Raw genomic sequence first — 23654 nt, 5'->3', positions numbered from 1 at the left:
CCACAGGGCGGGGCGGCCACCGAAATGCGCCGTGATGGCCGTGGTCTATGCTAATAGGAATCCTGTGTGCAGGATCAGGGACCGAGAGCCTGGCCCCTCTCCAAAGGCACAGCCACTTGGACTGTCGTGTCCACTGCTGAGGATGCAGGAGTGAGAGTCAAGGCTCAGAGCCCGTGGACACCACAACCACACCAGGACGGCAGCAGAACCTACGTCACGGGACAGGGCAGCATCCTTGGGTCCCTGCAGGGGGCCTGCGCGCACACAGGCTTGGGGCTGCCGTGCACATGAGAAACGAGACTTAGGTCCCCTGGCCCCCGGGGTTAGCGTTGCTTTAGTGCAGGGAAGATTTTTTTTCTTTTTTTCTTTTTATTTATTTTTATTTATTTATTTATTTATTGACAGGCAGAGTAGACAGTGAGAGAGAGAGACCTTTTGCCATTGGTTCACCCTCCAATGGCCGCCGCGGCCGGCGCGCTGCGGCCAGCGCACCGCGCTGATCCGATGGCAGGAGCCAGGTGCTTCTCCTGGTCTCCCATGGGGTGCAGGGCCCAAGCACTTGGGCCATCCTCCACTGCACTCCCTGGCCACAGCAGAGAGCTGGCCTGGAAGAGGGGCAACCGGGACAGGATCCGGCGCCCCGATCGGGACTAGAACCTGGTGTGCCGGCGCTGCAAGGCGGAGGATTAGCCTAGTGAGCCGCGGCGCCGGCCGGGAAGATTTTTTTTTTAAGATTTATTTATTTATTTGAAAGAGTCACACAGAGAGAGAAGGAGAAGCAGATAGAGAGAGAGAGAGGTCTCCCATCCACTGGTTCACTCCCCAATTGGCCGCAACAGCCAGAGCTGTGCCAATCTGAAGCCAGGAGCCAGGAGCTTCTTCCAGGTCTCCCATGCTGGTGCAGGGGCCCAAGCACCTGGACCATCTTCTGCTGCTTTCTAAGACCATTATTAGGGATCTGGATTGGAAGTGAAGCAGCCAGGACTTGAACCGGTGTCCGTATGGGATGCCAGTACTGCAGGCGGTGGCTTTACCCGCTACGCCACAGCGCCAGCCCTGGGAAGATTTTTCTAAGTCAAGTTTTCTGCACAACAGACTACCGGGGCTATCGCGAGGATCCTTGGGTTCTGAGGCCAGCGGAGGCTGAGCCAAGGTGGGGATTGGAGAGGGCAGTGGGTGCCGGGGGAGCTGATGAACTGACGGAAAGCCCCAGCCTGGGTCAGTGGCGGGAACTCCCTCCTCCCTGCGTGTCTACTGAGATCTGTGCTCTGATGGGAATTCAAGCCACAGGGCAAGGCTCTTGAGCATGGGAGCCCCATGACTCCAAGATAAGATCAGCCTCTCGCCTCCCTGGGCTATGTTCTCGGAGAACGTGGTTCTTGCCACGGGAGTCAGCAGCCCCACTCCTGTGCATCTTTGGATAGGGGACAGATCCATTCTCCTTCCCTCTCCCCTCCGCTGCCCTCATGTCCATGGAAGGGGAGTGGCCTGACACAGAGGTAGAGACACCAGTCAGAGCTTCAGCGGTGGGCGTGGAGGATAAGCAGGCCCAGATTTGGGGCCGGGCCACCAGGAAGCCCAGCCAGCCCCCACGGGCCCTCATTTCCCACGGCTTGCTCAGGAGGCTCAGGCACGTGGGAGCAGCATCCCTGAGCGACCCACGGCCGGCTGGGCCAAGGCAGAGCCTGCAAGTCCTTGTCTAGTCTTCCACTCCACCCCGAGCCTGTGGCCCCTGCCCACCTCCCCCTAGTGCCTTCCAGCCATGGGTGAGGTCTTGCGCAGTCCACAACCTTCCACCTCCCCCAAGGCTCATCCAGGAATGCTGCGAAAGCCGCGTGGCTATGGTCCCTCCTGTGGCTTCTCGCCTCCCTCTGTTTCCCAAGCCCAGCCCCTTGCTAGGTGAAAGGCTTGCTCACAGCCGAGAAGGGCAGCTGGTTCTCAACGGATGAAGCTGTTGCTATAGCAACTGACACCAAGGCAGTCACAACGCACAGCTCTCTCCTCCCCGGCGACACAGCATTGCTCTCTCCAGCAGCATCCACAGTGTTGGCCCAGTCGCTCTGCATAGGATGGAAAGACCGGGGGCACTGTTGCTATAGAGGACCACCCCCCAAGCCTCAGGCCAGCAACCAAGTAGACCCAAGTAGACAGTCACTGAGTCGCCCACCAGCCACCCATCCATCACTCCTCCAGCCGCCATTCCCTTCTGTTGCCCTCACTCGGTCTGTACTTGCCTTGTCAGTGAATTAATGAATGACTCAGTGATGCTGCGGCATTGGGAGAGTTGCAGGGGTTGGGGATCAGGGACAGCTTTGCCCGGAAGTCCGTCTCCCGCCCACTTTGGAGGAAGCAGACATGGCGTTCCGACTGACACGTGACTCGCTTCGCTCCGCAGGAATTTTCCGATCAGAGGGATCCAGTTCTACGACGGCCCCGTCAACATCTTCAACTGCACTTTCCGAAAGTTTGCGGCCCTGGAGGGCCGGCACACCAGCGCCCTGGCCTTCCGCCTCAACAACGCCTGGCAGAGCTGTCCCCACAACAACGTGACCGGCATCACCTTTGAGGATGTCCCGGTGAGTGCCAGACTCGGCACGGTGATTCACAAGTGCCCGGCGGGGGCCGGGATGGGAGCTGTGGCCGCCGCCACCGCAGGGGTTGAAAAGCCTTCCCGAGTAGGCTGGGCCGCGTCCCAGTTTGTTCTGTGTCCAAACTGGAAAAGTACAACCAGAGGCGGCCCTGCAGGTCAGGGCTGGGCTGAAGCCGGAATGCTGGGCTGGGAGAAGCAGCTGAGCCTACACTGGGGCCCAGGCCTTGGCCTTGACCATGTCGCCTGAGTGGGCATAAAGAATTCAAAAGCCCAGAAGAGTCCAAGGCACAGTTCCCGGGTCATCTCTTCTGAGAGGAGAATGCAAACAGTGGCCTCCTGGCCAGGAACAGCAGAGCAGGGGAGCAGGCCCAGGGCTGCCCTGAGACCTGGCAGGTCCACACCTCCTGGCACATTTCCCTCTGGTTGTGGAATTCCTCCTCCTCTTCCTCCTGGCTCCTGCCTTATGCCCGTGTGTGTCCAGCTCCTGGCAGGCCCAAGGACAGGCCTGTGTGGATTCACTTTCCCATACAAACCTTTCTTTCTCGTGTACACACCACACACACACACACACACAGGCCCCCTGCCAGCTTGGCCACGCCCCCATCTCAGAGCAGTCTGGCCTCCAAGAAGCAGAGGCACCGTGAACTTCTGCCCATCGCTCTGGCTCCTCCGGGAGGTTGGCCGTGCAGTGCCCCCCACTGCCCAGAGCGTCTCTGGCTTGGCTGCTTTAGAAAGTCAGCGGAAACCGGAAACTTCACCCTGGGGCCCCGATCGTGGCTGCGTGTGCCTGCCCCTGCTGGCCTGGCCTGACGTTCCCGGGGCCGTGTTCAGATTACTTCCAGAGTGTTCTTCGGAGAGCCGGGGCCCTGGTTCAACCAGCTGGACATGGATGGGGATAAGACGTCCGTGTTCCACGACGTGGACGGCTCGGTGTCCGAGTACCCTGGCTCCTACCTCACCAAGGACGACAACTGGCTGGTCCGGCACCCCGACTGCATCAATGTGCCCGACTGGAGAGGCGCCATCTGCAGTGGGCGCTATGCACAGGTGGGGACGCCGCCCGGGGCCTGCACACAGCCACTCACAGGACAGGCATTCAGCAGGCGCCTACTGTATGCTCGGCTGTGGAGCAGGCCAGACCGAGACACACAATGCTTCCTTTTCCTCTTTATTTCCTTTGTTTCCTGCCCACCCTCCGCACTCAATAGGATTTTCATGAAGTCATAGTCACAACACTGGAAGCACAATGCTTCGGAAACAGAGCGGGTGTTTAGGGCCGTGGCTAAGCTGCCACTGGGAACCCCCGCATCCGGTATCAGAGAGCCTGGGCTTCAGTCCTGGCTCTGCTTGCAACAGCAGCTTCCTGCTAATGCACACTCTGGGAGGCAGCAGGAGCAGGCTCAGGTAGGGCCCCTGCCACCCACATGGGAGACCTGCATGGAGTCCCTGGCTTCAGCCCAAGCCATTGCAGGCATTCGGGGAGAGAACCAGCAGATGGGGGCTCTGTCTATGGCCCTCTTCCCCTCCCCAACCTCGGAGCGGGTGTTTAAGATGCCCTGAACACCTGAGTTGCATTCCCGGTTCTGGCTCCTGTTCCAGTTTCCTGGATGCAGACCCTGGGAGGCAGCAGGAATAGCTCAAATAACTGAGTTCCTGCCACCCATGCGGGAGACTTGGATTGAGTTCCCATTACCTGGCTCTGGCCCCAGCTCAGCCTCGGCCATGGCAGGCATTTGGGGAGTGAGGCAGGTGGGGGTGTGCACACACACACACACACTCCGCCTCTCAAATGAATAAGTAAATGTTGAAAATTCAAGTCCTGAGCTGCACTGGCCACATTTCCACTGCTTAAGGGCCACCTGGGGACAGCGGCTCCTGGACCTCACAGAGTGGGTCTCGATGGACCCTGGAACGAGGCAGAACTGAAATATTCATGAGCCGCTGTGGTCTGATTGTCCCTGCTAGTCTCTGGGTGAGTGGCCTGTGAACAAATGGATAAGGGGAGAGAGGCCCGAGTAGGTGAAGTCGCCAGATCTGGAGGGAAACTCGGTCCCAGAAGCGGAATTTGCCTTCCCAAACATCCCACGAGGCCGTGGATTATCGTCGCTGCGGACAGCAGGGCGGGGGGTGTTAGAGAGGAGCTGAGTGGTGTACTGGGGGTGGGAGAAGGATGGGGGAGAGGAGGGAGCCACAGGGGTGGGGGGAGAAGAGGGAGCCGTAGGGGGGCAGGGGGAAAGGAGGGAGCCGTAGGGTGGGGGAGAGGAGGGAGCCACAGGGGTGGGGTGGGCGCAGCGGGCAGCTGGGGAGCAGGTGCCGGAGGGGGGAGGGGCTGGCCTCCAGTAGGAGGAGGGGCCTGCGGGCCGAGGACCGAGGACCATGAGATCTGGGGGAGCGAGCCCCAGGAGGGAGGCCTGCGGAGAGCGATAGGGTCTGGAACAGCTGCTGGAAGGAGCGGGAGACAGCGACAGGAGGCCTGTGGCAGCGCTGCACACCCCATGTGGACCTGTGGGCCTGTGGGGGGCCTCTCTCCCAGGCCCACTGCAGAGCCCCATGGGAGGTTCCCAGGGCTGGCTTCTGTTGTGCATTGGGGGCAGAGCACTGACAGGAGGGTGCAGGGAAGATAAGAAGGGTGATGGCGTGAGAAGAGGGTGAGAGGTGGGAGACGGGGGCCGCAGCCTGCAGCCCCAGTCTGCATTGTCATTGTCATGGGTGCCACCCTGCCAGGACAAGCCCCACAGGGAGCCTTGCTTTCCCTGGCCATCCTTTCCTCCCATGCATTCCTTGTCTCTGTAAGGGGGACCTCAGAAAGGCAGAGTTGCAAAGAGAGCGACAGACACAGAGAGAGAGAGAGAGTCATTGAGCTCTCCAGATGACTGCAACAGCCAGGGCTGGGCCAGGCTGAAGTCGGGAGCCTGGAACTCCACTCGGGTCTCCCACCTTGGCCTTGAGCCATCTTCTGCTGCCTTCCCAAGTGCAGTTGCAGGAAGTGGAGCAGCCGGGACTTGAACCTGCGCTCTCATGGGATGTCAGCACCCCAGGCGGAGGCTTAGCCTGCTGCACCATGGCCCTGGCTCCTCTCCCTCCAGTTTCCAGCTTACACACATTCTCAATACCTTTGACCTCTTTGATCCTTGGACCAGCTCCGTAAGATAGGGCGCCTCTCTTCCCATCCCATATGCGATTCACAGAGGGGTTGGTGGCTCCTCCTGCCACAGGTGCAGAGTCGTGGACCCCTGGTGGGTGGTGTCTGTTGCCATAGCTACAGAGACGTCTCCCTCTGCACGTGCCATGTACCATAAGAGAGGAAGGTGTTTTAAGCTGAGGCTGGCTCCTTGCTCCATGGTTGAGTGTCTTGCTTTGAGCTTTTTCCTTACAATGGAACACCCTTCAGTCGCCCAGTGCGTGCCCTCACCCACAAGGATGCCCCACAGGGGCCGGAGGGAGAAGTAGGACAACAGCCCAGGCACACTCTCAAGTGCCTGCACAGCGACCACCGACCCACAGCGAGTGGCATTTGCAGTGAAACTCCCCTGCCCTCTCTCTCCCTTCCCCCGCCTTCTGCATCCTCCTCCTTTTTTGAAAATTCGCCATCTGATTATTGGGCGACGCCCCCCCCTGCAAGTTTCCAGCCCACAACACTGTGCCTTTTTTTTTTTTTTTTTTTTACAGGCAGAGTGGACAGTGAGAGAGAGAGACAGAGAGAAAGGCCTTCCTTTTGCCGCTGGTTCACCCTCCAATGGCCGCTGCGGCTGGCGCGCTGCGGCCGGCGCACTGCGTTGATCCGATGGCAAGAGCCAGGTGCTTCTCCTGGTCTCCCATGGGGTGCAGGGCCCAAGCACTTGGGCCATCCTCCACTGCACTCCCTGGCCACAGCAGAGAGCTGGCCTGGAAGAGGGGCAACCGGGACAGAATCCGGCGCCCCAACCGGGACTAGAACCCGGTGTGCCGGCGCCGCAAGGTGGAGGATTAGCCTAGTGAGCCGCGGTGCCGGCCGACACTGTGCTTCTTTGAAGATGCACAGAGCACACGGTTGCCGGGTTGCACGGCGCAGCTGGGACCCCGCCCCCGGCAGCGAGAGACGTCCCCTTATTTGACCTGTCTTCCATTCACGCCTTCTGTAAAGGGCTCTGCATCGAGAAAGCACTTTTGAACGTGGTCAGAGGCTAACCAGACACTCGCTCTGGGGCCGATCCCTGGTTACAGCCTCCTCATGCGTCTCCTGATTGGCTCTTGACAGATGTACATCCAGGCCTACAAGACCAGTAACCTACGAATGAAGATCATCAAGAATGACTTCCCCAGCCACCCTCTGTACCTGGAGGGGGCCCTGACCAGGAGCACCCACTACCAGCAGTACCAGCCGGTCATCACGCTGTACAAGGGCTATACCATCCACTGGGACCAGACGGCCCCCGCCGAGCTCACCATCTGGCTCATCAACTTCAACAAGTGAGTGCTGGCCATGCCTCCCTGCAAATGCCCGGGCTCGCTGCTCCCAGAAGCTCAGGCCAGCCCCAGGGATCCCTGCAGGAGGTTGCTGGAGGGGTCCGTGTCACCTGGGCGCACCCTCTGGGCGAGGGTGGCCTGGGGCAAGACACGTGGCCTCCCGGAGCCTCAGCTCCGTCCCCTGTGAGGTGAGGATGCTGCTGTCTTGCAGGAGTGCACTGGGGGCTGTGACAGGCGTCTCAGGCAGTGCAGTGGCCCTGTGCAGTGAGCCTTCTGGTTCCCATGTCACCTGGAGGGGGACGAGGCCCTGCGAAGCTCAGGGCCCAGGCTGAGGGCCTCTGCCCGGGGCTTTCCATGTGGGTGTTCCCGTGTGCATTAGGCACTTGCCACAGGAATCCTGTGAGACAGACACTTTGAGACCCAAAAGAGACGCCATGGGCCCCATGATGGGCAGGCGGGCGCAGGGCCAGTGTGCTTGGACAACACCCACGTTGAGAGAATGTCCTTGCTCTCGCCTGCGTCCCTGCTATGGCAGCCCCAGTGCAGGTGTGCGAGGTGCACAGCTGGCCTCTTCTGATGCCACCGGCTCCTCCCTCTGTCCTTCAGCACTTGGTGACCACCAAGAGCAGGTGTTCTTTCAAAATTCCCTGCCCAGAACTGATGTTGCTATTTGGTTTCTCAAAGACGCACCCCACCCCCACCCCCGCCAAGACCTGGGACGTGCATGTCCCTGCTGGTAACCTCCCTCCACTTCTGGTCCCAGGGGCGACTGGATCCGGGTGGGGTTCTGCTACCCACGGGGCACCACCTTCTCCATCCTCTCTGACGTTCACAATCGCCTACTGAAGCAAACAACCAAGACGGGCACCTTGGCCAGGACCTTGCAGATGGACAAGGTGGAGCGGAGCTATCCCGGCCGGGGCTACTACTACTGGGACGAGGACTCCGGGTAAGGAAGCTCTCGCTTGGCTGTGGGGGAGCAGCCCGGCCTCCCCTGGCCCCCCTGCCCTTCCCACTGACCCCGAGAACCACAAGTGGTGGATAGCACCAATTCACAGAGGATGCTCTCCTGGGCGCTTTGCGTGCTATGGCTGATTGTGTCAGGCACGAATGATATATTTTTAAGAGATTTATTTTATTTATTTGAAAGAGTTACAGAGAGAGGTAGAAACAGAGAGAGAGGCAGAAAGAGAGAGAGAGAGAGGCCTTCCATCTGCTGGTTCATTCTCCAAATGGCAGCAATAGCCAGGGCTGACCAGGCCAAAGCCAGGAGCTTCTTCCTGGTCTCCCACATGGGTGCAGGGGCCCAAGGACTTGGACCATCTTCTACTGCCTTCCCAGGCCATAGCAGGGAGCTGGATTGGAAGTGGAGTTGTATTGGTGCCCATATGGGATGCCAGTGCTGCAGGCATCCGTCCCAGACTGACAGCTGGAAAGCCGTGACGCTTTGGGAGTAGAACAAGGCTCCATGAAACACACAGGTGGATCGTAGGGATTGTATTGTGTTACCTATTTCAGCACCAGACCGATGCCTGTGATCCTTAGAATCCAGAAAGCACTGTCCTGTATCAGCCCCTGGGGACCACCAGCCGGGGCAGGTGATGTGTGTGACTCACAGACAGGCAGGGAAGGCCTGGAGGAGGAAGGAGCGACTTGCCCAGGAGCACATCTGGGTTGGAACCCAGACCTATTAGCATGCAAAGCCCTCCCCCTTTGGCTAAACTGTGCCAGGTGCCACTTGGTAGATAGGCCATCTGTTAGCGGAGACAGAAGCTGTGAGTTTATGAACAAATGCATACTTATTTTGATGCAAACATTGTTGAAATCCCTGTGGTTTTTTCATAATGTGCATTTTCCATGAACTTTTCTTACAAAGATTTATTTATGTATTCAAAAACCAGACTTAGAGAGAACAGAGAGAAAGAGAGAGAGAGAGAGAGAGAGGTCTTCCATCTCCTGGTTCACTCCCCAGATGGCCGCAATGGCCAGGGCCTCATCAGGCCAAAGCCAGGATCCAGGAGCTTCTTCCAGGTCTCCCACATACGTGCCATCTTCAGCTGTTTTCCTAGGCACATGAGCAGAGAGCTGGATCAGAAGTGGAGCAGCCTAGACACGAACTGACGCCTATATGGGATGCCAGTGTCACAGGTGGTGGCTCAACCTGCCACACAACAACACCAGTCCCCTTATTTTTTTTTATTTTTTTTATTTTTTATTTTTTGACAGGCAGAGTGGACAGTGAGAGAGAGAGACAGAGAGAAAGGTCTTCCTTTGCCGTTGGTTCACCCTCCAATGGCCGCCGCGGCCGGCGCGCTGCGGCTGGCGCACCGCGCTGATCTGATGGCAGGAGCCAGGAGCCAGGTGCTTTTCCTGGTCTCCCATGGGGTGCAGGGCCCAAGCACCTGGGTCATCCTCCGCTGCACTCCTTGGCCACAGCAGAGAGCTGGCCTGGAAGAGGGGCAACCGGGACAGAATCCGGCGCCCTGACCGGGACTAGAACCCGGTGTGCCGGCGCCGCTAGGCAGAGGATTAGCCTAGTGAGCCGCGGCGCCGGCCCAACACCAGTCCCCTTAATAAGTGTTTAATGTGCCCAGCCATCAGCAGGACATCAGCCTGGGGCTGTGTTCCTCTCCTGCCTCCCGGGGCCTTGCAGTTCAGCCAACCTGGGCACATCCAAGTTGAAGGGCAGGACTGGGGAAAGCAGCTGATAGACAGCTGTGTGGATGAGACCGATACAGCAACAAGGAGCCTGAACGCTGTGGAGCCTGCTGCAGAGGCCGTAGGGCCAATCCCACATCCGTGCCTTGGTCCTCTCCGGCGCGCGTGGGAGGCCCCGTGGAGATGTAACCATGGCAGCATGAACCCCCTCCCTCCTAAGCTGCCCCAGGGGCTCCGGGGAGCCTGGCAGGCAGGTGGCAGCTCCACGCTCAGCCACGAGCCTGAGACCTGGAGAACAGGCAGTTTCGGTTTTATTGATCACGTCTCTCAGTGCCAGAAACGTGACGTTCCAGAAGCTGCTCGAGGAAGCACAGATGAGGTTGTGAAGGAGGGAGGTTGATTTTGGCCCGGGTTCTGGGGATCCAAGTCCAGGGCGGGGCAGGCCCGGTTGGTGTGGCCTCTGATAAGGCTGCAGGATGGCTGTGGCCAAGGGGGAGCCGTGTGCCAAGCCGGGAAGCAGAGAGCATGGCTGGGCTCCACTCTGGGTTTAGAAACAAGCCACCTCCCATCCAAGAGCACTGCCCGAGTGTCCTAAGGGCCTCCCACCAGGCCCACCTCCCAGACACCCTCATTGGATGCAGTTTCTAGCCTCTTGGTTCTAGTAACATAAGACTTTGAACACTAAGCATTTAGCTCATTGGCTTTTAGGAGGCATTCAATATGCAGACTAATATCCAAACCACATCCCGGCCAGTGGGGCAGCCTGGGGGGGGGGGGTCAGCTCTCAGCGAGGGGACCCCACGGGGGTGAGAGTCAACCTCATGGTGCTTTTTTTGAGCTAAGAGAAAGATGATGACAAATCCCAAGTTAGGACACCGGGGGTTGCTCCTACCGTGACTCCCGGTCACTCTGAGTCGGCTTCTTTCGCTGTAACAATGACTGCTTTTAGTAAGTTCTATGACAATTTCTGGTGTGAAGCTGTGGGCTTGGGAGAAAACTCAGCAGGAGCCATGATGCACACAGAAGCCCAGCTCTGCCGTTCCCGGCTGCGTGGCCCTGCCAGTGGCTTCCCATCTCTGAGTCACATGTCCCCATCTGGGAGGTCAGGGTGACAACGGGACCTCCGGGGGAGGATTGTTGGAGGACCAGTGAATGATGTGGTGATGTACATCACATGCACACCATGGCAAACAGTGTGTGCTCGGGGTGTGTAGCTGCCACTCTTAATAGCTTTTCCTTCATCAATTCATTTTCTAATTTCTCCAATTCCATATAACCCTCTGGTAGGCACAGAAAAAGATTTATTTATTTATTTTAAAGGCAGAGTTAGAGAGAGAGAGAGAGAGAGAGAGGGAGTTGTCCACCTGCTGGTTCATTCCCCAAATGGCTGCAACAGCCGGGGCTGAGCCAGGCTGCAGCCAGGAGCCAGTAGCTTCATCTGGGTCTCCCACATGGGTACAGGGGCCCAAGCACTTGGGCCATCTTCCGTTGCTCTCTCAGACACATTAGCAGGGAGCTGGATGGGAAGTGGAGCAGCCGGGACTCAAACAGGCGCCCGTATGCTGGCGCTGCAGATGGGGGCTTAACCCACTGTGCCACAGCGCCGGCCGCGCTCCATGTGTTCTGAGGCATGTAGGGGTAACCCCTACACTGGAGGTTCCCAGTGCTGGTGCCCAGCGCCCAGAGAGACGCCCCCTGTTTGCAGGCTGCTCTTCCTGAAGCTGAGAGCTCAGAACGAGAGAGAGAAGTTTGCCTTCTGCTCCATGAAAGGCTGTGAGAGGCTCAGGATCAAAGCTCTGATCCCCAGGAACGCGGGCGTCAGCGACTGCACGGCCAGCGCCTACCCCAGGTTCGCCGAGAGGGCTGTGGTGGACGTGCCCATGCCCAAGAAGCTCTTCGGTACCCAGCTGGTGAGTTGTGGGGCACGAGCCTGGGTCCCTGCACCTGCGGGGGCACCTGGATCCCACCAGGCTACTCCCGTGACACCCGCAGCACCCCTCCCGGCGTGCCCTGTGCCTGGGACCACCAGGGGCAGGGGGAGGGGCTTCCCCCCTTGACTTGGGCTGTGCTCGTCTTGCAGAGGTCGAAGGACCACTTCCTGGAGGTGAAGATAGAAAGTTCCAGACAGCACTTCTTCCACCTTCGCACCGACTTCGCGTATATCGAGGTGCGTGCACTGGCCCTGGCGTCCCGGGCTGCCTGTCGGGAGAGGCCCTGGTGCCTTCCCGGGGCTGCCAGGGTGAAGGGCAGCCAGCTGCTGGCCTCAAACGGCAGAATGGGTTCTCTCGTGGCTGTGGAGCCCACAAGGAGCTGGCGGCCGTGGCTCCTGCTGGAGGCAGCGGGGAGGGTGTGTCCCGGCTCCTGGGAGCTCCCAGGGACCTCTGCACTCCTTGGCTTGCTGATTCCTCGCCCTTGTCTCTGGCTCTGTTTCTCCTGTGGGTCTGCGTCCCCCGTCTCCTTCTCCATCTATCATTGCGTTCACTCTGCAAATCCCAGACAGTGTCTTCTCAAGACCTTTAACTTCATCACACCTGCCAAGACCCTAGTTCTGAGTAATGTCACTTGCACGGGCGAGGGGTTTTCCATGGAGACCAGGGTTCAGTCCACTGCAGAGGGCTTCATGCCCCGGGGTCTGCCCTCAGGACCCTGCCTCACACCGGCCCTGCTCCGGCCCCACAGGTGGATGGGAGGAAGTTCCCCAGCTCCGAAGACGGCATCCAGGTAGTGGTGATCGACGGTGGCCTCGGGCACGTGGTGAGCCACACGAGTTTCCACAACTCCATTCTGCAGGGCATTCCGTGGCAGCTCTTCAGTTACGTGGCCACCATCCCTGACAAGTGAGTCCTGCTCCCTCCCTCCCTCTCCCTCTCCCTCTCTCTCTCTCTCTCTCTCTTTCTCTCTCTCTCTCTCCTTCTGCAACTGACTGGTGGCATCACAGATGACCCAGGCCTGTCACTGAAGCTTTCATCACAGACCAGCCTGGGACAGCCCTGGGACAGCCTGGGACAGCCTGGGACAGCCCTGGGACGTGCCACACTCTGCCCCCACATCCCGGGGACCAGGAACAGACCCTGCCCCTTGACTCTCGGGCTGCAGCCAGGGCTGCTGTGGGTGTAGGTCACGCTGAGACAGACAGGGCTGCCCGTGACAAGTGGGCAGGCCTCCTGGGAACTCTTCCCCCTCTCCACACGCTCCGTCCCATGATCTCATCACCTCCCACGCCTTCCATGGGCTCCAAACGCTGGCGATGCTTGAGCAACTCCAGCTCAGACCTGGTCCTCGGCGCCAGGCATCCCAGCCCAGTGGCTACTTGCAGAACGCCGTGTGTAGAACTGAACTCAATCGTTTTCTTTGTAAAAGATTTATTTACCTGTGTGAATGGTACAGTGACTGAAAGAGAGAGAGAGAGAGATCTTCCAATCGCTGGTTCAGTCCCCAAATGCCTGCAACAGCCAGGTCTGGGCCAGGCTCAAGCCGGGAGCCAGGAGCTCCATTCTGGTCTCCCACATTGGGGGCAGGAACTCAAGGAACCATCACCCGCCACCTCACAAGAGCATTAGTGGGGGGCTGGATTGGAAGTGGAGGAGCCGGGACTCGAACCGACACTCCAATGCAGGCTGTAGGTGTTCCAAATGGCAACTTAACCCACAATACTATAACACCTGCACCCCCTCTTTTTCTTAATCCCCCCAAACCAGCTGCTCCTCTTGTTCGGGCTAATTAGCCATCAGCCAGGATGGCACGAGTGGATGCACCTGCTACCCCATGGAGGGGGTGGACTTCCTGGCCCTGACACCAAGTCTAGCTCACCCTTGCAAGTCCAGCCCAGTTCCTGGCTTGCTAAATGGGCATAGAATTCACTCAGGAGCAGCACCTGGTGGAAAATATAGGTGCTTAAAGTGGCACCTGCCACATCATAGGTGCTTAGTAAGTAGTTATTGGGGGAAAGCAGAGGTTCTGTGTGGGTGCCAGCTCTGGGAGGGGCACACCGTGAGATGCTGGTGAACAGTGGTTTTAAATTTACATTTTTGAGAGGCAGAGAGACAGACAGAGCTCCCCTCTGCTGATTCATTTCCCCAATGCCCACATCAGCCGGGGCTGGGCCAGGGACAAACCCAGGAGCCAGGAACTCCATCCAAGTCTCCCACGTGGGTGGCAGGGACCCGACCACCTGAGCCATCATGGCAGCCTCCCAGGGTCCACAGTAGCCGGAAGCTGGAGTCAGGATCCAGAGCTGAGTTTGAACCCAGTTTCTCTGATGGGGTGGAGGGGCACAGGCATCTTTTTTTTAAGATTTATTTCTTATTTATTTGAAAGGCAAAGTTACAGAGAGGAGAGACAGTGATCTTCCATCCACAAGTTCACTAAATGGTCACAGCAACTAGGGCTGTGCCAGGCCCAAGCCAGAGGCCAGGAGCTTCTTCCAGGTCTCCCGCTTGGGTGCAGGGGCCCAGGGACTTGGACCATCCTCGGCTGCTTTCCCAAGTTCATTAGCAGGGAGCTGGATTGGAAGCAGAGCAGCCGGGACATAAACAGGTGCCCATATGGGATGCTGGTGCTGCAGACTGTGGCTTTAACCTGCTGTGCCTCAGTGCGGGGTCCCTAGCAGGGGTCTCTTAACCTCCAGGCCAAGTGCCCACCCCAAGAATGCATCTGCTTAGCCACACTCAGTGCCTTCTCCGTTCCCCAGCTGCTGCCCCCTGCGCTTTGCTGTCCACTTGCACCGCAGGGCGAGATGACTGATCTGGGAAGAAGGCATTTACCATCAAGAGAGCCGGGTGTTCAGGCCTTTTTTGGCCACAGGATTTTGTTTGTTTGTTTGTTTGTTTTTTGACAGGCAGAGTTAGACAGAGAGAGAGAGAGAGAGAGAGAAAGGTCTTCCTTTTTCCATTGGTTCACCCTCCAAGTGGCTGCTACAGCCGGCACGTTGTGGACGGCGCACTATGCCGACCCGAAGCCAGGAGCCAGGTGCTTCTTCCCGGTCTCCCATGCGGGTGCAGGGCCCAAGGACTTGGGCCATTCTCCACTGCCTTCCCGGGCCACAGCAGAGAGCTGGCCTGGAAGAGGAGCAACTGGGACAGAACCGGCGCACCTGACCGGGACTAGAACCCAGGGTGCCGGCACTGCAGGCAGAGGATTAGCCTAGTGAGCCGCGGCGCCGGCCACAGGATTTTTTTTTTTTTTTGAAAGCAAAACGGGCAGCAGAAGTTTGCACAGGAAACTGAAAGGCAGAGCTGCCCTGTTGGCAGCAGGGTGAGAGGCCCCCGACAGGGGCCCCCGTGCCAACTCCCAGGGGGACACCAAGCCCCGGGCTGGCGCTAGGTGCCCATCTAACTATTGGGTGCCACTCAGCTCCCCTCTGGTCTCCTAAAAGGCATCAGGGAATGGGACAAGTCAGGTCCACCCCATGCTCAGAGCCACCACCTGTCCCTGGGCAGAGAAGAGGGCGGCCGCTCCCAGCAAACCCCTAAGGGTGGCTTCTGGAGCCGTGTCGGCCCTGTCCCTGTGGGAGACCTCCTGTGTGTGGGATGAGGGTGCATCCCAGGCAGAGAGAGGGGACCCTGTAACAGGGCGGTCAGGCCGCTGGGCATTGCCAGGAGGCTGTGGGAGCCCAGGAAGCCCTGCGCCCCTGCGCCCCTGCCCCGCTCCTGGAAGCTGACCCGCATGGCCACCTGGAGGCCATGACCTTCCACTGTGCCTGCCCCAGCAGGAGGCTCCCGTCAGCTAGGGACCTTTAGCATCTGTTCTGAAATGCAACAAAGGAGAAACACCTCCCTGAGCGCGGAGCCTGACCCCAAAGCCGAGGATGAGTTTGCCATGAGCCCTGTGTCTCCCGGCCGGCCGGCCCCCCGCCCACCCCTCCCTGAGGAGCCCGAGGCAGCCCCTGGCTCCCTTCCCGACTGCCCTTTCTTGCGCACGGGCCGAGCTGCTCTTCTGCTCCCCGTGGGACACGAGTGGGGGTGACCTCGGGGTTTGGGATCCCATGAAGTTTTTCCATGTCTGGGCAGTGGTCTGCGGTTGCAGAGTTGCTTTGAAATGTGGCAGACTCGGGGCCCCATGGAGCGTCTTCTGCCCAGGGTTTCCGGTCCCCAGGGAGGCGCTCCCTTCCGCCTGTCTGGGCCGGCGTGAGTCTGCCACCCAGAGGGCTGTTTTCCCAGCACTTGGGATGGAACAGCAGCCAAGGCGGGTAGGTGGGGCTTCCTGCTCCCAAGCTGGATGTGTACCAGCTGAGCGTACACGTGGCCCGGGTCCTCTCGGAGCCTTCATCCCCACTTGCTTCCATCTCCCCGTTCGCACGACGGAGGGGACATGACCCTAAGAGGTGCACCTGCACGCGTGGTAACCACACAGGGTTCTTCCCAGAAGGAGCTCCGAGGTGGCCACACTCTGCCTGTGACCCAGAGGAGGCTGGCCCTGAGCCACGCAAAGCCCTGGCCCACAGACAGGAGACACTGAGCCACACACGGCTGCAGGAGATGCCTCCAGCGCGGGGCCTCTCAGCCACTAAGGTTGCCCACGGCACCTGGAGATGTTGGTAAAACACAGCTTCCCCTACAGGCTGTCTGCCGTGGCTCCATCCTGAGCTTCTAACAAGCCCCAGGTGATGCCAGGCAGAGGGTCCCCGGGGAGCTGGTGGCGCCAGGGCCTCCCGGTGTCTTTCCTGCCCCGGGTGGATACTCCCTGCTCTCCCTCCCGGCTGTCGCAGTCCCTTTGTGCTTCCTCTCTCCCCTTCTGGCTTCCTCTGGTTCCTTTCTGGACCCACCCAGTGCATCTCACTGTCTCTCCCCAACCCCCACCCCCACCCCCACTGTATGCCCAGCCCTGGGACGGGCACTGCCGCAGCACCCCCAGGCAGTGGGCTGTGCCTCCATTCTCTGCCCTGCGTGGCCACGGATGTGTGAAAGCAGCCAACGTGAGAAGGTCACTGGCCCTGGCTGCGGCCAGATGTGTGGGAGGCGCGTCAGGGTGTCCGTCACCGCTCGGAAAGAGCCGGTCAGCGCGGCCCGCAAGAGAGGCTGCCCTTTCTCCAAGCCCTTCCCCAGGGGGCTGCCCGCTCCGGTCCCACGGCACACAAGCCAACATCCTCCCCCACGCCCTCCTCACTCGGTCTGCTCGCTCACCTCACGGGCCCCCTCTCGCTCAGTTCCATAGTGCTCGTGACATCGAAGGGGAAATACAGCTCCCGGGGCCCGTGGACCAGAGCGCTGGAGAAGCTGGGGGCAGACAAGGGCCTCAAGCTGAAAGGTAAGGGTTCAGCGGTCCAGCCCGGAGGTGGCTGTGACCCCTCGCTGAGTCTAGAACGTTCCTTCCCCGTACCCCTGGGTCGGGCCCTGAACCCTCACCTCCACCAGGTCCTGTGGAATAGAGACACAAGGTGGCATCTTCTACCTTTCCCGTACCAGGGGCTCCAGCAGTGCGAGGAACAATGGCATCCAAAGATAGGTTTGCTTGGTGCATTTTTTTAAACCCAGCCACGGTTACTCAGGCTGGCTGGGGACCCGGGGCCTCCCTCTGCAACCCAGCATCTGGGTAGCGCTTGGCGGTCTGCAGGAGAAATGTGTCTCCTGAGATAGGGAGAGGAGGAGGCCGTGAAAGCCCAGAGGATCTTCTTGGCTTGTCCCAGGTCACACAGCTCTTCTGCGGGGACTGGCACGGACACAGCCAGGCAGGCAGAGGTGTCGGCAGGTCCCTCGCGCGTCATCAGCATCAGGGACCACATTCTGAGAGGCCTGGGGGAGCGGGTGTGGGGAGCAGCTCTCAGGACAGCGATGAAGCTCATGTGGCCACTGTCCCGTGGCTGGCCCTGCACCTGCTGTGCACTTTTTATTTTTTTTTAAGATTATATTTGTTTACTTGAAAGAATTACAGAGAGGCAGAGGCAGAGAGAGAGAGGTCTTCTATCTGCTGGTTCACTCCCCAACTGGCAGTGACGGCCAGAGCTGTGCCAATCCAAAGCCAAGAGCCAGGAGCTACATGGTGTGCAGGGACCCAAAGACTTGGGCCATCTTCTACTGCTTTCCCAGGCCATAGCAGAGAGCTGGATTGGAAGTGGAGTAGCTGGGTCTCGAACCAGCGCCCACATGGGATGCTGGCACAGCAGGCGGCAGCTTTGCCCACTACGCTGTGCACTTTGTAATCATCTCTCTCAGCCACTCACAGCCAGGATAAAGAAGCCGAACCCTACACATCTCTGAGTCCCTTGCTAAGATGAAGACTTAGATGCTAACCCCCCTAACCCAGGCAGGGCGTCAGCAGCTGCACTATCCTGCCTACAGACAGGAGGTTTATCCTGGGCAGGGGCAGAGAAAAATTGGGAATGACGAAAGCCCTCAGACGAGCCCAGGGAGAACACAAAAGTGTCCTCTCTTAGCCCAGTGCTGGAATCATTTGGGGACCTCTGCCTTCCACGGTAGCAGCTTGGCTGATGCTTAGAAGGGGCCCTAAGCCGAGTGTGGCCGCTCGTCCGTGTGGACCCTCGGCTACAAGACAGAGAGTGCTGTGCAGGGCCAGCGGTCACGAGCTCTGGTCCGGGCTGCACCTGTGAGGTCCCCTCCCCAGGTCCTCCTTCCAGTGCCACAAAGTGGCGGGGCCGGGAGCCGGGGGAGAGGAAGGAGGTGCACGCTGGTGCCTGGCAGATGGGAGCACAGGGCTTCGGAGAGGGGCAGGGACCTGCTGGTGACCCCAGGCTCCTGGGAGGTCTCCTCCCTCCCGTCCTCCCTGTCTGCCCCATTTCCCATGGTGCACGGCTCTCCTGGGTAGGGGAAAGCCACCACCCTGCCTAGATGGCCACACAACTCGTGACCCCCCCTGCCCCAGATGAACCGATGCCAGGTGCCAGCAGCAGTTGGGACCAGCTGGGACCAGGCTGCGGTGTGTGGCTGAGGGCAGGGGCGCCTGCTGGGGACAGGGACCCCCGGGAAGGGGGCAGGTGTGGCCTTTCCGCTCAGTGTCTCACCGCTGTTTTGCAGAAAAAATGGCGTTCGTCGGCTTCAAAGGCAGCTTCCGGCCCATCTGGGTGACTCTGGACACCGAGGACCACAAGGCCAAAATCTTCCAAGTGGTGCCCATCCCCGTGGTGCGGAAGAAGAAGCTGTGAGCACAGCGGCCACCCTGGCGCCGCCCCGCGGTGGATTGTGTGCCGGATGGGCTGCCAGGGCCAGATGGCGGTGGGCTCCCCTGTCCAGTGGCTACTGGGGGAGGCCGTGCGCCAGCCCTGGTGGGCCAAGGGAAGGAATCAGAGACCACCACCACCCCCGGTGCTGCCACCTGCCCCACGAGTCTCTACCTGCAGCCCCGGGGCAGTGCTGGCCTCTCCTGAACCCCTTCTCTTTCCTGCAGTCTCTTGGGTGCTTCTCACCAACCTGTGCCTCTTCACTGGGGGAGCAGGGCCCCTATAAGGAGGCCTGGCCCGGCTAGGAGGGGGCCTGGGGGGTGGGCTGGGCCACATACAGGTCCCCGAGGTCTCCAGTGGACACCTTAGGGTAGGAGATGTAAGAAAGAGAGCCTGGCCCTAAGGAAATTTTAGTTCCTGTGAGCCGAAGCCACCTTCGTGGATTCAAGAACTCTGTGGCTTCCCTCACTGTCCACGGAGCCCAGCAGCAGAGGCCACGCTTTGTGGCTGGCGTCCACAATGCTGGGTGTCCCCGGGGGTGAGGGCCGATGCCCCACGCGGGGGGCTTGCAGTCGGCAGGGTGGGCGGGGGGCCCACGTGCACACTGATACTGGACGGAGAAATCAGAGAGGTGAAAGGAGGGAAAGACCACTCGCGCTCAGGTGGGTCAGGAAGGCTTCTCGCAGGAGGAGGCCAGGGTCACTGCAGGCACGAAGGGCAGGGGGCGTTTTGAGTGGCAAGGCGGCCCGAGCGTGGTTTGAGGCTGGGCCCTTCCTATCAGCACCTGCCGAGGCCAGCGCCTGCGGGGTCACCCTCGGCCCTTGGTCCCCAACTGGCCCCGGCCTCCGACTCTCAGATACGGTGGAGTCCTGCCAGGACCCCGTTTGCTCTCCGTCCTGGGACCTGGGCGGGTGGAGACAGGACCCAGGAGCCACACACGATCCTGGCAGGTATTGGCTGGGGTGGGAGGCTCTTAGGAAAGGTTCGGTCCGAAGCCTGCCTTTGACAGCTGGCGAGGAAATGAGTAAGACCTTGACCTGGGAAAGCACCACCAGCCAGGGCACAGCCCCAGGAGCCCCGCTGCAGCCTGGGCCGCCCCACTGCACCAGGGGCCCAGCCCTCCTGCAGCGGCTTCCAGGAAGGGCAGTGACAAGTATCCGGCACAGGTGGACAGCTGGCCTGGGACGGGCTCCCTCCTGCTCCTCTGTGCACCGGGCCGCCCTGTCTTGGGGCAAGCGGTCACTGCCACCCTCGCCTGGTTATGCCATCTGCCAGCTCTCGGCTGCCCCTACCTAGTCACGCACAGTCCCCTCGGTTTCTGCGATGCTGCAGGTACCACCCAGTGGTGGCTTGTTGGGGGAGGGAGTGGGGGTGGGCTCACCGCCCCATCTCTGGTGGTCAAATGCGGCCGCCCTCGGGGGGTCTGAAGAGTCTCTGGGTGCCCCCTACCCCCTGCCCTTTCGGTTACTTCTCCATACACTCGCTCCTGGAAGAGAGAGAACTCTACCTGTGGTTTATCCTCTCCCGCAAGGCGCCAGGGTCTCCCTGGGTCTCCTGACCAACGACCTTTGACCTCTTTCTCGTCCCAGCCACAGACTCTTTTCTTCTAAGAGGGCTCCCCGGGCTCATACTTCCAGGCTTCTCCAAGGAGACGCGGCCCGCAGGCTGCGTGAAGCGTCAGAGAGGCCTCTGGGAGGTGGCCCTGGGACTGTGGCTCCTGGGAGGGGCCTTGTCCAAGGCCAAGGTCACTGCAGGGACCTCTTCCAGGGAGAGGGTGGTGACCTCACGTCCTCCTTGTCTGCACTTCTGCTGAGTTTCCAGGCTCCGCCAGCGCAAGGCTCTCAAGCTGTGAACCACGTAGGATGTGATCACTTTCAGATGCCCGGGAATGCTGGCTTGGCTCATTCAAAAAAAAAAAAAAAGCGTCTCTTGGAAGTTCCCGGAGGTGTGCGTGTGTGTCATGGGACAGGATCTGGACTTGGGGCCGTCCTGCCTGGACCATTCGCCAAGAGCCCGTGTCCAGGCATCCTCTGGGTAGTGCGGACGCACGTATCGGCTAGAAAACCATTCTGCCTCTGTGTGTAGCGTTCCAGTGAGCTGGGTGCCCCAGAAACCAGCAGCCCTCTGAAACGCTGGCCTCTTTCCACCCATCGGCACCACTGGCCCTGTTTTGGGGAGTTTGGATGTTGTGTGTTGTGTGTAAACATTTCCGGGAGGCGTCACCATGGACAGAGATTTATTTTCTATTTATTTATTATCTATGCACTTCGAGAAGTCGCTGTCAGAGAAATGAAGAATGAATTGTCTTAAATCTCGCGCGCGGCGGGGGAGGGGGGTGGGCGAGGGTCCCCGAAGCCACGCGCCGTCCCTTCCTGTGTGGAAACTCTTGCCGTGTCACAGTAAACGTTACAAGTCGTCATCCCGCCTGCTTGATTGACTTTCCGTCCGCGTGCGCCTCGCTCTGAGCCAGTCGTCCAAGGGACACGATACTGCACCAACCACCTGCCCCATCCAGTATGCCTCTCTTAATGCCCATGGCCTGGGTCTCAGGAGCTCCCTCGGCCCGCCCCCCAGGGGGCATTCTTAGGAGCAGGTGGAGACGGCCCCGAGATAGCACAGGGGTCACGCCTGTCACCAGCCATGTCTAGATCATGCTATGTCCCCCTGCCGTCAGTAGCCGTCAGTTCAACCCATTCTGCTAGGCCTGCGTCCCCAGCTGGGCCCCAGCACCCAGAGCTCTGGTCACCTCCCACTGTCCCACGAGCTTCCCACCTTGGCCCCCAGTGCAGAAGACAAGTGTGTACAGGGAACAGAAAGGGTGTGAGAAGAAAACACAAGATGGCCACGGGGCCCGTGAGCCAAGGGCCATGCGACAGCAGCTTAGCCGTACCGGGAGTCACAGCACATGGAGGAAGACCCGCAGATCTGACAAAGAAGGCAAATGAGACCACATGCCTCCTGCCGGGCTGGCACCCAGACCCTGGCGGCCTTGGGAGGAGCGCCTTTTCCCTCCCAAGGCTTCAAGAAACCTCTTGAACTTCCACCATCAGAAGAAACTCGGGCCCCCACCTGCTGCCAAAGCGCACACACAAACACACAGGCACACACAGAGACACAGACACACACACACGTGCACACAAAGGCACACAGAGAGACACAGATACACAGACACACAGATATACACACATATGCATGCACACACACGGACACACAGAGACACAGACACACAGATACACACATACACAGAGGCACATACATGCACACACAGAGACACACAGATATACACATATACATATTCACACACAGAGACACAGATACACACATGTACATGCATGCACACAGAGACAAACCGATATACGCATGCACACCCAGAGATATACACATATGCACATTCACATCGACACACAGATACACACGTGTACACGCATGCACGCAGAGACACACACAGACATCCATGACCTTGTATTTCTCCCACACTCCACCTGCTCCACTTCTTGGCTGCTTCATCTCACGGACATCGCTGCTGCTCCCTTCGCTTCCACCTGACAACGGCCTCAGGGGAAACCGCACTGAGAGGGGTCTCCAGGTCTGCAGAGCCGATGGGCAGCCCCACACACGCACACGCACACACACAGAATCCGTATCCGTGCAGCCATGGAGGGTGACGGACTCCATCCTCTGCAGCCCACCAGCAGCCCCGAGACCCAGGAAGAACCTACGCTTCAGTTCAAGTTCAAAGTCAGAAAACACAGCCCCAGCTCAAAGGTAGTCAGGCAGAAGGGATTCTTATCTAGCCTTTTCCTTTTTAACATTTATTTACTTGAACGACAGAGTGGCAGAAAGACAGAGAGAGAGAGAGAGATCAATCTTCCTTCTGCTGGTTCCCTCCCCAAATGCCCACACAGCCAGGGCTGGGCCAGGCTGAAGCCAGGAGCCAGGAACTCCATCAGGATTGTCCATGTGGATGGCAGGGACCCCAGGACTTGGCCCATCATCCACTTCTTCCCAGGCACATTAGCGGGGAGCTGGATCAGAAGTGGAGCAGCTGAGACTTGAACTGGGCACCCCGACATGGGCTGTGGGCTGCACCCCCCGCCGCCCACCCCTTATTCCGCATGTCTGTGCTAGCAGACCAGCCTTCCAATGGGCAGGGTGCAGCGCCCACATGAGGGCGGGCCGGCTCTCTGCTGGGTCCTCCGCTCCGTATGTCAGCCTGATCCAGCACACCCTTGGAACAACGTGTGACCGAGCGTCTGGGCGCCTGGTGGCCTGGCCAAGCTGACACATAAAATCACCAGCCCCTTTCCACCCCGATTTTCCCCAGATTACAGGAGCACAGGCAGCTTTTTGTAGCCGAGTTTTGCTGAAGATTTGGGAACACAGTGTAGTAGCAATGACTTAAAATAGAATATTAGTCACCAGCGCCCACCCTCCCATCCCCAACGTGCACACACTTTAAATTCCTGGATCAGGATCGCCCTCTCCTCTCCACACCGTTGTTCTCTCTCCCCGGGAGAATGGCTGGCCCAGGCATTCTTTCTTTCTTTCTTTCTTTCTTTTTTACTGATATGCAAACTCTCTTCTTTGGGACACACCCTGTACAGAGGCCCAAAGAATCCATGGAGACCTGTCGCTTGCAGGGGCCTCATGGGGAGGGGAAGGGGGGTATCAGTAACCACACACTCCCAGAGGAGCTGCCAGATCCAAGTATGTCAGGGGGTAGCTTGCGATAACCCCCCGACAGCCCACGCTAAGGAGCCAGCGAGTGGACCCCGATGTGACAGTCCCACCCTGTGTGCCCTGTAGGAGCCCCGGGAGGAGGGAGAGATGGCAGGAGTCGGAGAGAAG

The 23654-nt window shown here is 59.4% G+C and overlaps 1 protein-coding gene across 1 annotated transcript in view; it reads left to right on the top strand.

Annotated features, from left to right (window-relative positions):
• Positions 1-21225, top strand: part of CEMIP (cell migration inducing hyaluronidase 1) — a 153888-nt gene extending 132663 nt beyond the window's left edge. Inside the window, exons 21-29 of the mRNA XM_002721460.6 lie at positions 2396-2576; positions 3422-3637; positions 6828-7039; positions 7800-7985; positions 11400-11604; positions 11775-11861; positions 12374-12531; positions 16839-16939; positions 18664-21225. Of these exons, the coding sequence (XP_002721506.3) occupies positions 2396-2576; positions 3422-3637; positions 6828-7039; positions 7800-7985; positions 11400-11604; positions 11775-11861; positions 12374-12531; positions 16839-16939; positions 18664-18791 (1474 nt within the window). The 3' untranslated portion in view covers positions 18792-21225. The remainder of the gene's footprint in view (positions 1-2395; positions 2577-3421; positions 3638-6827; positions 7040-7799; positions 7986-11399; positions 11605-11774; positions 11862-12373; positions 12532-16838; positions 16940-18663) is intronic.
• The last annotated feature ends 2429 nt before the right edge of the window (positions 21226-23654 follow it).

Source organism: Oryctolagus cuniculus, chromosome 12 (genome assembly GCF_051225735.1).
Source record: "Oryctolagus cuniculus isolate XC-2025 breed Fujian yellow rabbit chromosome 12, ASM5122573v1, whole genome shotgun sequence".
NCBI classification, from domain to species: Eukaryota; Metazoa; Chordata; class Mammalia; order Lagomorpha; family Leporidae; genus Oryctolagus; species Oryctolagus cuniculus.
The sequence above is the reverse complement of the archived record's forward strand: the minus strand, read 5'-3'. Positions and strand labels throughout refer to the sequence as shown.